General features: G+C 45.7%; 1 protein-coding gene across 1 annotated transcript; it reads right to left on the reverse strand.

Annotated features, from left to right (window-relative positions):
• Nucleotides 1-2,111: 2,111 nt before the first annotated feature.
• On the reverse strand, nt 2,112-2,609 carry LOC110624165 (uncharacterized mitochondrial protein AtMg00810-like). The gene is made up of 2 exons (XM_021769283.1): nt 2,470-2,609; nt 2,112-2,370 (listed from the first exon to the last, which is right to left on the reverse strand). The coding sequence occupies exons 1-2, from the start codon at nt 2,607-2,609 to the stop codon at nt 2,112-2,114; spliced, it is 399 nt and encodes a 132-aa protein (XP_021624975.1).
• Nucleotides 2,610-14,606: the final 11,997 nt, after the last annotated feature.

Here is a 14,606-nt window from a genome sequence, read left to right on the forward strand (position 1 = left end):
GCTGGCTGTGCCACACTACCAGAAGCTGTCTGCTGGGGCTGGCCCATAAAAGGTGCTCTAGGACACTCCCGAGCTATGTGTCCCTCCTGTCCGCATCTGAAACATGTATTAGTCTCAGCTCGACACACTCCCCTGTGCGGCCTTCCACACCTCTGGCATTCTGTACCATCTGAGCCTGAGCTCGAGCCACCGCCAAATCCCAGACCGGACTTCAGCTTATTCCAAAACTTATTCTTCTTCGGCTTCTTGGTGGTGTTGTCCCACCTCTTCTTACTTGAGCTCTGAGAAGAGAGACCTGGCCCTCCTCTGCCTGGGGTCTTAACCCCTGAAGACTGGGTCGCTGACTGCTTCACTGACCCCTCAACTATAGCACTCGCTTCCATCCTTCGAGCCATATCCACCACAGTGTGGAAACTTTCCCTCTCAACTGACTGAATCAACGAGGAGTACCTGGAATGCAGCTTCATCACATATCTCTTGGCTTTCTTCGTGTCTGAATCTAGAGCTTGCCCTGAAAAAGGCAATAGCTCCAAGAATTTATCTGTGAACTCCTCCACGCTCATGTGCTCTGTCTGCCTCAGTTGCTCAAACTCAATCATCTTCAGTTCTCTGGAACTGTCTGGAAAAGCCCATCCAGCGAACTCATTCGCAAATTCCTCCCATGTCATACCGTCTAGTCTCGGGTCCACATAACACTTGAACCATTCCCGTGCCTTCTTGCACTTTAAAGTGAACCCTGCCATCTGAATGGCCCTGCTATCACTCGCCCCTAGCTCATCAGTTATTGTCTTCACTACTCTCAGATACTCAAAGGGGTCATCCCCTGACTTGTATTTGGGAGCATCCAGCCGAAAGTCCCTCCAGAGCCCAAAGTCAGGCAGGTTCGGCGGCACCTTCGGCGGCCGAAACTCCCAGACAGAGGCGAAACTCATGCATGTTCGGCGGCACCTTCGGCGGGCGAAAGTCCCAGACAGAGACGAAAGTCTCCTTTCGGGGGCAAGCTTCGGCAGCCGAAGGCTGCCTCCACAAGCATGTTCGGCGGCCGAAAGTTCCTTCGGCTGCCGAACCTGGTTTCTCCCAGAATGGCAGAAACTCAGCTCCCCTATGCATTTATGCCTCCCATCTCATCCAAACATGCATAAACCTATTCTACAACATTCCTCAATCATACACAAGCAACATACAAGTTCCTAGGGGTATCAAACCATCAAAAACCCCAACTACAACACAGAAGCAACTCACATTGTCCAAAAACACAAATAAAACTCATAAACCTAACCATGAGCTAAACATGCATTCTACCCCATAGATCTTGCATAAAACTTACTTTAAACATGAAATGAGCTTAAGATCGGCTCTTACCTCTTGAAGATCGAGAGAGAGACGTCCTAAACTCGGAGGTGGGAGATTTTGGGTTCTTGAACCTCAAAGCTCCAAAACTTGCTTAAAACTCGGAAATCTTCAAAACAAGATGAAAACTAGTGAAAAACTTGAAAGATCTGAAGGAAAAGACTCAAGATCGGTGAGGGGTGGCGGAGAACTCACCTTGGCCGGAAATGGGGGAAAAAGCTCGCCCATTTTCGGCTAAGGGACCCTTTTATAGTGGCTGGCCAGGCCACGTTCGGGGGCCGAACGTGCCTTCGCATGCATGCCATGTTCGGCGGCCGAACTTGAGGTTCGGCGGCCGAACCTGGACTTTCCTCACTTATGCTTTCGGGGGCCTAAAGGCGCTCCCGAAGGCATGCATGTTCGGCGGCCGAACCTGAGTTTTCCTTCAAGGTTGTTTTCATGCAAAAACTCATTTCCATTATACTTAAAACCATGAAATACCTTAAAACATTTTATAAAAACATGATTCTACCCTACTAGAGGCTTCCGACATCCGAGATTCCACCGGACGGTAGGAATTCCGATATCGGAGTCTAGCCGGGTATTACAGGATGTATGTTAGGCTTGCTAGGGGTCCCGGCGACCTTAAGTCGATCTGGATCCTAGCGCCGGTAGCGGTCCGGTTTCCGGGTCGTTACAGCAGATAAATATGTAGCTCCAATATTGTCACACTAGAGATTGGGAATTTCTTTAGAAGCATACCTAATATTTCATAAAAGAGATTATATCCAAGTAAGCTCTATAATTGCAAAACCAATTGCCCTGTACTCAGCCTCGGTGGAAGACTTGGCAACGGTTTGTTGCTTCTTGGAATTCCAATAAATAAGATTTTTGTCCATAAAAATGGCAAAGCCAGTTGTAGATTTTCGATCATCTAAATCACTTGCCCAATCAACATCCATGTATACATTCAGGTTTGTATCCAACGATTTCGAGAACAAAAGACCATAGCTGGTTGTTGCTTTCAAGTATCGCAATATGCTTTTGACAAAAATTCAATTCTCATTTATTGGCACATGCACAAATTGTGATACTTTGTGAACGGAATAACATACCTCAGGATAAGTGAGACTTAAATACTGCAATCCACCAACAATGCTTTTGTACAAAGTAGAATCAAAGAAAATAGTACTTTGCATAGCAGTAATTTTGTCATTGGAACTCGCAAGGGTAGAAATACCCTTGCAATCAAACATTTGCGCCTTTGAAAGCAAATCCATGATGTATTTTTGTTGTGTAAGCAAAAGACTTGTATATGTTCAATGTGCCTCCATACCTAAAAAATAATCAAGTCGGCCTAAGTCCTTTAATAGAAAAACTGACTATAAGGATTTAATAATCTGCTGCACAATTGTGATATTAGACCCAGTCACAATGATACCATCAATGTATACCAAAACAAAGATGAGAATGCTATTTCTAACATAAATAAATAATGATGAATCAGCAGGAGATGATCGAAAATCATGGAGCAACAAAGCCGAGAATAGACGTTTATACCACTGTCATGGAGCTTGATGAAGACCATAAAGAGATCGATGCAATCGACAGACAAAGTCAGGTTTTGTCTGATCTTGAAAACCAGGCAGCTGCTCCATAAAGACAACATCATCTAAGTCACCATGTAAGAATGCATTGGAAACGTCTAACTGCTTGATAAACCAGCCATAAGAGATAGCTAGAGACAAGACTATTTGTATTGTTGTAGGTTTAACCACCGGACATAAAGTCTCAAAATAATCTATTCCTGGACGGTGATGAAAACCTTTAGCCATAAGTCTCGCTTAATAATGGTGAACACTCCCATCTGATTTTTGTTTAATGCGGAAGACCCATGTAATACCCGGCTAGAGTCCGGCATCAGAATTCTACTTTCCGATGAAGTTCAGGATGTCGAAAGTCTCTAGAGGGGTTAGATTTATGTTTTTCTAAAAGGTTTTGGTATGTTTCATAGTTTTAAAGCATAAGGAAATGAGGTTTTGAGTGAAATGAACCAAGGCAGAAAAGCCAGGTTTGGCCGCCAAAGTTGAGGTTCGGCCGCCGAACATGCATGGCTTTCGGTTTCACGTGTGGCCGCCGAAGGTGGTCTAGCCAGCCACCTATAAATGGCCCTCAGTCGGTTGAAGCGGTAAGAGCACCATTTCTTTCACTTGCTGAGGTGAAACTCTGTCCTTTGTGAGTATTCTTTCATGTTTTCATTAAATCATGCAACGATTTGATTAGTTTTTATGATCTTTTGAAGGTTTTAAGCTAAAAAACTCAAAGGTGTGAAGTTTGGAGAGTTTGAAGAAGAGTTGCTTCAAAACTCCACATTAGGATCATTCATCTACTTTGTGAGTATTCTTTCAAGATCCTGAGCTTGTTTTTATGTTTTCTGAAGGTTTTATGGGGTTGATGGAGAGAGGTGCATGAATAGGGTTATGTGTGAGGTTTTGATGATTTTGTGCATAGAACCTGTTTCTGTGTTGTTTGTGTTGTGTTTTTGGGGTTTTAAGGTAGTTTCTGACCCCTTTGAGCATATACATGAGTGTATGCACGTGGAAGGATTGAGGTGTGTGAAGTGGAGTGAGTTTTGTGCATTGGGCGAGAGGCAGGGCAAGTTTCTGCCCTACTGCTGAACTCAGGTTCGGCAGCCGAAGGTACATTCGGCCGCCGAACCCCTGAGGAGGTGTGAGGAGGTGGTTTCGGCTGCCTAAGCTTGCCCCCGAGCTTTTGGACTTTCGGCTCTGGAGGGGAGTTCGGCCGCCGAAGGTGCCGCCAAAGGATAGAGACTTTCGTCTCTGGAGTGCCTTTTGGCCTCCGAAACTTGCCCCCGAAAGGGTTCGGCTGCCGAAAGTGGAAGATCGGCCGCCGAAGGTGCTTGAGTTTCGTCTCTGGAGAGGACTTTCGGCCGCCGAACCTGCCGCCGAAAGTGTCCTGTCCAGCTTTCCTTTGCATGCTTTGCATATGGATATTAGAGTGAGTTTAAGGGGAGTCTTGGGGAGTATCGAGTTGGTCATCAGCTAGTTTGGTCCCTCATTTGCGTCCATCTGTATAGGTACAGACCAGAGGAACCAGAGAGAGCAGCAGTGAGTACTGCTCCAGAGTGTTCAGAGCCTGCAGAGTCAGTCCAGTTAGCCAGAGGTGAGTGGAACTAACCTTAACTTGTTTACTTGCACAATGGAATGTTTTAGCATATCTCATGCATCATGATTATGCAATAGGGTGATTGCATTAGTATCCACGAATATGTTGCATTGCATCGTTATTTGGTGACGTGAGTGAATGCTGAATGATCCAATAGTCTCAGACAGGAAGTCCAGGAGCCTTTGACTACGCCCTGGCAGGTATAGTAAAGACTAGGAGCCTTTGACTACGCCCTGGCAGGTATAGTAAAGACCAGGAGCCTTTGACTACGCCCTGGCAATGGTAAGTACAGAGGTGTTATATACACATATACATATATGACAGGAAGACCAGGTGCTCGATTCTACGCCCTGGCACAGAGTTACTGGGACTATGTGGTGACAGGTTTACTCTTGATGTGGCTTGTCTGTGATATGATGCATTCCATGGGATCATATTTTACTGAGATGTTTTACTGTTCTACTCACTGGGCTATAGAGCTCATCCCACTCCCTTAACCCCAGTTTTGCAGGTTCAGTGTACAGTGTACAGGGACAGTCCAGCAGAGTACAGAAAGAGTAAAGAGATTTGTAATAGCTTAGAGTGGACATGTAATATTAAAGAGCTGTAATAGTTGTGTATAAAGTTAGAAATGTGCTTGACTTAGTGCTGTATGTTTTATACATGATCTGTATATGTATCTATGTTGTACTGTGTGTGAAAAACAAACCAGGCTTAACAGGTATGAGTTAACCCATCTAGAGCAAGCTCTAGTAAGGGGTACAGAGTACAGAGTACAGAGTATAGAGATAGTGCATGCACAGGTTAAGCCTTGGTTCAGAAAAGAATTTTTATTTTCACAGAAAATGTATGATCATGTATGAGTTTACAGGTTCGCAGAGAGGATAGCAGGCTTGCTACGGGTTCTGGCGGCCTTAAGCCGACCTGAATCCTAGCGCCGGTGACAGTCCATTTTGGGGTCGTTACAGATTGGTATCAGAGCCCTAGGTTCACATGATCGGACCTATAGAGACAGTGTCGGGCTCATAGAGGTTAAAAGTGGTCAAGCACAATAGGAAATCATGTCCACTAGGATAGGGTGTTTAGTCCTATCTGTTTCATGCCATGAGTTATGCATGTGTTTTATTGATGTTTATGTGCTAAAGTGTTATGTTATGTGTTGTTTTTCAGAGAGTAAAGATGAGAGGAACTCGTCGATCAGCTCGATTGACTGGAGTCCCACCAGAGAGTGAGAGACCAACTGCTCGTCCTCCTGCATTGCCAAGGGCAAGGTCGCAGAGATCTAGCAGGGAAGGTACGTCAACAGACCCGAGAAGGTCTGTAGACGAGAGTAGAAGAGGTACAGTGAGAGGAGAAAGATCAGAGGAAAGGAGGGAGGCTATGGAGATTGATCAGTCTAGAGATGATAGTATGGGTGTAGGCAGATTTGAGGAAGGTATGGGATTGTCGCAGGGAGGTGCTCAGGCCTCAGGTTATGGATATCCATCCTTTCCGCAGGAACCAGAGTATCCGATGGGAGGTATGTCGGAGTACTCTCGTTTTGTCCCATATCCCCCTTACATGCCATATATGCCTTATCCTCCTTATTACCCACCATATCCTATGTATCCATCTTCCCCTACCCATCCAAGTGCAGCACACCCAGAGCCAAATGACCCAGTACCACCACCATCAGAACAAGTAGCCCCTGTTGTTGACAGACATCAACCTAGCTCATCTGGAGGTAAAGTACAAATGATGGAGTACTTGAAATTGGATGCTCCTAAATATAACACGGGAGATGATCCATTTGAATACTTCAGATCAATTAGGATGATAACCAGTGAATTGGGAGCTGATGATAGTAGAGCCATTGAGATGGCAGGGTTTACACTTAAATGCAAGAAAGCCAGAGAATGGTTTAAGAATTATGTGGAACCTAGGGTGGACAGTATGTCTTGGGGAGAGTTCGCCAATGAGTTTGCAGGGTGGGCTTTTCTCGATAGCTCCAGGGAGATGAAAGTCATAGAATTTGAACAGTTGAGACAGACAGACGAAATGAGTGTTGATGAATTTACAGATAAGTTCCTGGATTTGCTTCAGTATGTGGGTCAAGCCTATGATACTGATCAGAAGAAGGCAAGGAGATATACTATGAGACTGCATCCCAGGTATTCTTCCTTGATTCTTCCAGCAGAAAAGGAGAGTTTCCACACCATAGTGGACGCAGCCAGGAAAATGGAAGCTAGTGCCAATATTCAGAAACAGTCAAAGGCACAGGCTTCGGGTTCTAAGGCCCCCAGTTCAGCACCCTCAGGCAGCAAGAGATGGGATAGAGCAAAAGGAACAAAGAGTAAGTTCTGGAGTAAAGTCAAGTCAGGTCTGGGAATAGGTAATGGCTCAAGCTCTGGCACAGCTCCAGTATGCAGAAGATGCGGAAAACCACATGGAGGAGTTTGTCGGTTGGGATCTACAGCTTGTTTTCGCTGTGGACAGGAAGGGCATATTGCTCGGGATTGTCCTCAGATGACTTTTGCACCATCCCAGCAGATGAGTTCCGACAGTGTGGTACAGCCAGCAGCTCCAGTCATGCCTCAGAGTAGTGGCAGAGGTAGAGGGAGAGGGGCAGCCTCTACTTCAGCAGCAGGTTCCCGAGGTGGAAATCAAGTAGCCCCAGCACGGATTTTCACTGTGACGCAGGAGGAGGCTAACACGTCGAACACAGTGGTGTCAGGTAATCTCATCATTGGGTGTTCAGATGTGTATGCTTTGATGGACCCCGGTGCTTCTCATTCCTTTATTGCTTCGAGAGCCATAGAGAGATTGGGTTTGATCAGTTCTGAGTTAGAGTATCCTCTCTGGGTCAGTGGACCTAAATGTGACCCATCAGTGGCAGTGTTAGTCTGTCGTTTCAGTCCAGTGTTCATAGAGGGTAGATGCCTTCCAGCTGACCTTGTGGTTCTAGACTTGACAGATTTTGATGTCATTCTAGGGATGGATTGGCTATCTACATATAGTGCTACTTTGGACTGTAGAGAGAAGATAGTGAGTCTCAGAGATCAGGATGGGTCAGAGTGTGTCTTCAGAGGAGACAGGAGAGGTACACCCAGAGGTATGATTTCAGCCCTTCAGGCTCGTCGGTTGCTTAGGAGGGGTTGTCAGGGGTTTCTAGCTCATGTGAGAGAGCTAGATAGTCAGGTTAGGGAACCAGCCACAGTACCAGTCGTCCGAGAGTTTCTCGATGTGTTCCCAGACGATTTACCAGGACTCCCACCTAATAGGGAGATAGGGTTTGAAATTGAATTGCTGCCAGGTACCAGACCTATCTCTATTCCTCCCTACAGGATGGCGCCAGCAGAGTTAAAAGAGTTGAAAGAACAGTTGCAGGACTTGGTAGATAAGGGTTTCATCTGCCCCAGTACCTCACCTTGGGGTGCTCCAGTACTCTTTGTCAGAAAGAAGGATGGATCCCTCAGACTTTGTATCGACTACAGACAGTTGAACAAGGTCACTACCAAGAATAGGTATCCTCTACCTAGGATTGATGATCTATTTGACCAGCTAGCTGGAGCAGGTTGTTTCTCGAAAATAGATCTGAGATCCGGGTATCATCAATTGAGATTCAGAGAGGCAGATGTGCCTAAGACAGCTTTCAGGACCAGATATGGGCATTATGAGTTCTTAGTGATGCCGTTCGGATTGACTAACGCCCCTGCAGCATTCATGGATCTCATGAACAGAGTCTTCAGTGAGTTTCTGGATCACTTTGTCATTGTTTTCATCGATGATATTTTAGTGTATTCCAGAGATGCAGAGGAGCATGCCCAGCATCTGAGGATAGTTCTGCAGACACTGAGAGAGCATGGTTTATATGCCAAATTCTCGAAGTGTGAGTTTTGGTTGAGGAGCATTTCCTTCTTGGGACATGTGGTATCAGCAGAGGGTATTGAGGTAGACCCCAAGAAGATAGAGGCTGTAGCTAACTGGCCCAGACCCACTACAGTGACTGAGATTAAAAGCTTTCTGGGACTGGCAGGTTACTACAGGAGGTTCGTTCAGAACTTCTCAAAGATAGCAGCTCCGATGACCAAACTGACTCAGAAGAACCAGAAGTTTGTCTGGTCAGACCAGTGTGAAGAGAGCTTTGCGGAGCTCAAGAGGAGATTGACAACAGCACCAGTGTTAGCTCTGCTTGTCAGTAATGAGGATTTCACAGTGTTCTGTGATACATCTCGAGTGGGATTGGGCTGTGTTTTGATGCAGAGTGATAGGGTGATAGCTTATGCTTCGAGACAGTTGAAGAAGCACGAGTTGAATTACCCTACCCATGACCTAGAGATGGCAGCAGTTATCTTTGCACTTAAGATGTGGCGGCATTACCTCTACGGGGTTAAATGCGAGATCTTCACCGATCACAAGAGTTTACAGTACATCTTGAGTCAGAGAGAGCTAAATTTGAGGCAGAGAAGATGGGTCGAATTGCTCAGTGATTATGATTGTAAGGTCCAGTATCATCCGGGTAAGGCGAATGTTGTGGCAGACGCCCTCAGCCGGAAGTCACTAGGCAGTTTAGCCCATCTAGCAGCCGAGCGGAGACCAGTAGTGATGGAGCTTTATAAGCTCTTAGAAGAGGGGTTACAGCTAGAGTTGTCTGGTACAGGTGCGTTGATAGCACAGATGAGAGTGACACCTGTGTTTCTGGAGCAGATAGCTCAGAGACAGCACGAGGACCCAGAGTTGATGAAAATTGCCAGGACTGTTCAGTCAGGCAACAGTGCAGAGTTCAGATTTGATAGCAAAGGGATCCTCCGCTATGGGAGTCGACTTTGTGTACCAGATAGAAGCAGTGTGAAGGAAGACATTATGAGGGAAGCTCATTGTAACGACCCGAAAATCGGACCGCTACCGGCGCTAGGATCCAGATCGACTTAAGGTCGCCGGGACCCGTAGCAAGCCTAACATACATCCTGTACAGCTGGTATAATCCCAAACATGATCAAACATAATCGTAAAACATCTAAAACTTTACCTTTAACCAGTTTGACCTGTGTATGCACTATGACTGAACTCATAGAACCCCTAGGGTCAGCATACCCTATGTCAAACTCGGTCCATCACATGAAACAACATAAAATAAAACTCATGTATAAAGGGATTATCCAACTCGGGCCAAGCACAATACTATAACTCTGAACATATATCATAATATCATTATGCAATACATCTCTTTTTACATCAATACATAACCTTACATTACATCATGTCCACTACTATTCTATTACATGTCCTGACCATAACCATATCTCGTCGTCTTCCTGAACTACCTCTGACCCTGCAACCCTGGGGTTAGGGGAGAGGGGTGAGCTAAAAAGCCCAGTGAGCAGAAACCATAAAAGAAAACAGTTCATTTTAACATATGCTATCATGGAATGCGTCACATCACAAATATATCACCTCAAGGATGAATCTGTCACCAATAGCCCCCTACATATCAATCTCGTACCATAACAAGTCAACAATACTCTATGCCAGGGGCGATACGGCCACGCCTGGACTTCATATGCTCTATGCCAGGGGCGATACGGCCACACCTGGACTTCTCATGCTCTATGCCAGGGGCGATACGGCCACACCTGGACTTCTCATCTCATCTCATATCGTACATGCCATATCATATCATACCATATCATGTCATAACATACTGAGGGCTAGAGGATCATCCAGTATCCATCCACATCATTATCATCGTATTATGCAATGCATCATATTCGTGAATTCTAATGCAAACAACCTATTGCATAACATGGTATTCATGATGCATGAACATGTTTGAGCATGCTGAAAACATTTGATTTAAAACATAAGGGTTAGTTCCACTCACCTCTGGCTAGCTCGGGACTAACTCTGAAGCAGCTAACACTGCTAAACACCTCGGTTCCTCGGGTCCGGTCCTACACAGGTGGACACCAGTGAGGTGCCAAACATACTCTAAACAACTCATAAACAACTCCTCAAAAACCCCCTAAAGCATCACTTAAACATGCATAGAAAATACTCATGAAAAGGCTGGACAGGGCACTTTCGGCGGCACCTTCGGCGGCCGAAAGTCCCAGACAGAGACGAAAGTCAGGCAGGTTCGGCGGCACCTTCGGCGGCCGAACTCTCTCTCCAGAGACGAAATTCAGGCACTTTCGGCGGCCGAACATTACCTTCGGCGGCCGAAAGTCTGCTTTCAAGCCAAAAACCCAACTTTCGGGGGCAAGGTTAGGCGGCCAAACCATGCATCCTCAAGTAGGTTCGGCGGCCGAAACCACCTTCGGCGGCCGAACCTGAGTTCATCCAGAACTCAGCCTTTGTGCATTTCAAGCCTCCCAAACCTTCCATACACCCCAAAACAAGCATCCAACTCCTCAAACACATGCATACATCCTTAACCATGCACAAAGGAGCTCAAACAAGCTTAAACTCCCCAAAAACAACATCTAAAGCATACATAGATAGTTTATGACCCACATAGGCCAAAACCATCAAAACAAACCAAACCTCACATACTCTTTCCCAATCATGCATACTCTCTCCCATATGCTCAAGGGGCTTGAAAACTGACCTAAACCCCAACACAAACATCACATAAACATACATTATCATACATTCGGCATAAAACCAACATAAACCCTAACATGCATATCTACCCATACTCAACCATCAAAACCTCTTAAAACTCACTTAAAACTTCATGAAACGTAAAAGAAAGCATAGATCCACACTTACCTCTTGAAGATCGAGGGTTTGTGCGAGCTCTAACTTGGAGATGGGAGGAAACTACTCCTTGGGTCTCCAAGCTCCCAAAACTTTGATCTAAGCTTGAAAACTCTTCAAAACAACCATGGAACTCATAAAAATATGAAGGAGATGAAGAGAAAACATGAAAATGACCAAAGGAGGACATGAACACACCTGAGCTCGAGAATGGGGAGAAATCTCGCCCATTTTCGGTCTGAGGGGCTTTTATAGGTGGCCAGCCAAACCTCCTTCGGCGGCCTAACATGCAAGCAAAACACCCCCATGTTTGGCGGCCGAACTTGAGGTTCGGCGGCCGAACCTGATTTGTTCAAACATAGCTTTCGGAGGCCAAAAGCGCTCCCAAAACCAACTCATGTTCGGCGGCCGAACTTTACTTTCGGCGGCCGAACCTGGCAAAAACCTCCTTGGTCTTTTCTTTTCAAAACTCAAATCTTTTTCATTTAAAACCATAAAATCAGTAAAAATCATTTTAGAAATCACATTTTTACCCCTTTAGAAGACTCTGGCATCCTCAAAATCCCGTATTCCAACGGAGATTCCGCCGGAAGGTAGGGATTCCGATGCCGGAATCTAGCCGGGTATTACACTCATAATGCGAGGTATAGTGTTCACCCAGGAGCCACCAAGATGTATCAAGATCTGAAAAAGGTCTATTGGTGGCCAGCCATGAAGAAAGAAGTGGCGCAGTTTGTGACAACCTGTGAGGTTTGCCAAAGGGTGAAACTCGAGCATCAGAAACCAGCAGGAATGCTTAACCCATTGCCGATTCCGGAGTGGAAATGGGAGAACATAGCTATGGATTTTGTAGTGGGTTTACCAGCAACGTCCAACAGGATAGACTCTATATGGGTGATTGTGGACAGACTCACGAAATCTGCTCATTTTCTTCCAGTACGGAGTAACTATTCTGTGGATAAGTTGGCACAGGTCTATCTGGATGAGATAGTGCGATTACATGGAGTTCCAGTATCTATAGTTTCAGACAGAGGACCTCAGTTCACCTCTAGATTTTGGCGAAGTCTGCAAAGTGCGATGGGCACGAGACTGGATTTTAGCACTGCTTTCCACCCACAGACTGATGGACAGTCAGAGAGGACCATCCAGACCATTGAGGATATGCTTCGACTGTGTGTGTTAGACTTTGGCGATTCTTGGAAGCAGCATCTACCTTTGGTGGAGTTTGCCTACAATAACAGCCATCATGCTAGCATCGGGATGGCTCCTTATGAAGCTTTGTATGGGAGGAAGTGCAGATCCCCTGTTTGTTGGGAAGAAATAGGAGAGAAGGCTCTTACAGGGCCAGAGTTAGTAGAGATTACCAGTAGAATGGTGCCCATGATCAGAGAGAGAATCAGAACAGCGCAGAGCAGACATAAAAGTTATGCAGACGTTCGCAGAAAGCAGTTAGAGTTCTAAGAAGGTAATTGGGTATTGCTGAATGTGTCTCCAATGAAAGGAGTGGTTCGTTTCGGAAAGAAGGGTAAGTTAGCCCCACGATACATTGGAACCTTTGAGATTTTGCAGAGGATCGGAAATGTGTCGTATAAGCTGGATTTACCTGCTTCTATGGCGAGAATTCACCCGGTATTTCATGTTTTTATGCTACGGCAGTTTGTGTCAGATCCGAATCAGGTTTTGAGTGAGCCTGAGGTGGAGATTCTTACAGATCTCACCTATATAGAGCAGCCAGTGCGAATTCTGGACACACAGATCAGACAACTAAGGAACAAAGAGATTCCAATGGTGAAAGTCCTGTGGAACCACCATAATCTAGAAGAGTGCACCTGGGAGACGCGAGAGTCGATGCTCCAGCAGTATCCATATTTGTTTTGAGGTTAGTTTCCTCCTTTTTTATGTGTTACCTGTTTGTTTTAGGACATTCGAGGATGAATGTTCTTAAGGGGGGGAGAATGTAATACCCGGCTAGAGTCCGGCATCGGAATTCTACTTTCCGATGAAGTTCAGGATGTCGGAAGTCTTTAGAGGGGTTAGATTTATGTTTTTCTAAAAGGTTTTGGTATGTTTCATAGTTTTAAAGCATAAGGAAATGAGGTTTTGAGTGAAATGAACCAAGGCAGAAAAGCCAGGTTCGGCCGCCAAAGTTGAGGTTCGGCCGCCGAACATGCATGGCTTTCGGTTTCACGTGTGGCCGCCGAAGGTGGTCTGGCCAGCCACCTATAAATGGCCCTCAGTCGGTTGAAGAGGTAAGAGCACCATTTCTTTCACTTGCTGAGGTGAAACTCTGTCCTTTGTGAGTATTCTTTCATGTTTTCATTAAATCATGCAACGATTTGATTAGTTTTTATGATCTTTTGAAGGTTTTAAGCTAAAAAACTCAAAGGTGTGAAGTTTGGAGAGTTTGAAGAAGAGTTGCTTCAAAACTCCACGTTAGGATCATTCATCTACTTGTTTTCACAAGGTAAGTGAAGATCCTGAGCTTGTTTTTATGTTTTCTGAAGGTTTTATGGGGTTGATGGAGAGAGGTGCATGAATAGGGTTATGTGTGAGGTTTTGATGATTTTGTGCATAAAACCTGTTTCTGTGTTGTTTGTGTTGTGTTTTTGGGGTTTTAAGGTAGTTTCTGACCCCTTTGAGCATATACATGAGTGTATGCACGTGGAAGGATTGAGGTGTGTGAAGTGGAGTGAGTTTTGTGCATTGGGCGAGAGGCAAGGCAAGTTTCTGCCCTGCTGATGAAATTAGGTTCGGCAGCCGAAGGTACATTCGGCCGCCGAACCCCTGAGGAGGTGTGAGGAGGTGGTTTCGGCTGCCTAAGCTTGCCCCCGAGCTTTTGGACTTTCGGCTCTGAAGGGGAGTTCGGCCGCCGAAGGTGCCGCCGAAGGATAGAGACTTTCGTCTCTGGAGTGCCTTTTGGCCTCCGAAACTTGCCCCCGAAAGGGTTCGGCTGCCGAAAGTGGAAGATCGGCTGCCGAAGGTGCTTGAGTTTCGTCTCTGGAGAGGACTTTCGGCCGCCGAACCTGCCGCCGAAAGTGTCCTGTCCAGCTTTCCTTTGCATGCTTTGCATATGGATATTAGAGTGAGTTTAAGGGGAGTCTTGGGGAGTATCGAGTTGGTCATCAGCTAGTTTGGTCCCTCATTTGCGTCCATCTGTATAGGTACAGACCAGAGGAACCAGAGAGAGCAGCAGTGAGTACTGCTCCAGAGTGTTCAGAGCCTGCAGAGTCAGTCCAGTTAGCCAGAGGTGAGTGGAACTAACCTTAACTCTTTTACTTGCACAATGGAATGTTTTAGCATATCTCATGCATCATGATTATGCAATAGGGTGATTGCATTAGTATCCACGAATA

Source organism: Manihot esculenta, chromosome 10, assembly GCF_001659605.2.
Source record: "Manihot esculenta cultivar AM560-2 chromosome 10, M.esculenta_v8, whole genome shotgun sequence".
Taxonomy (NCBI): Eukaryota; Viridiplantae; Streptophyta; class Magnoliopsida; order Malpighiales; family Euphorbiaceae; genus Manihot; species Manihot esculenta.

Excerpts from the sequence above, each read along its gene's own strand:
- LOC110624165 (XM_021769283.1), bottom strand. The coding sequence starts at position 2,609 with ATGGATTTGCTTTCAAAGGCGCAAATGTTTGATTGCAAGGGTATTTCT. Across the intron at positions 2,371-2,469 it reads AGCATTGTTGGTGGATTGCA|CATATTGCGATACTTGAAAG; the intron begins GTATTTAAGTCT and ends TTTTGTCAAAAG.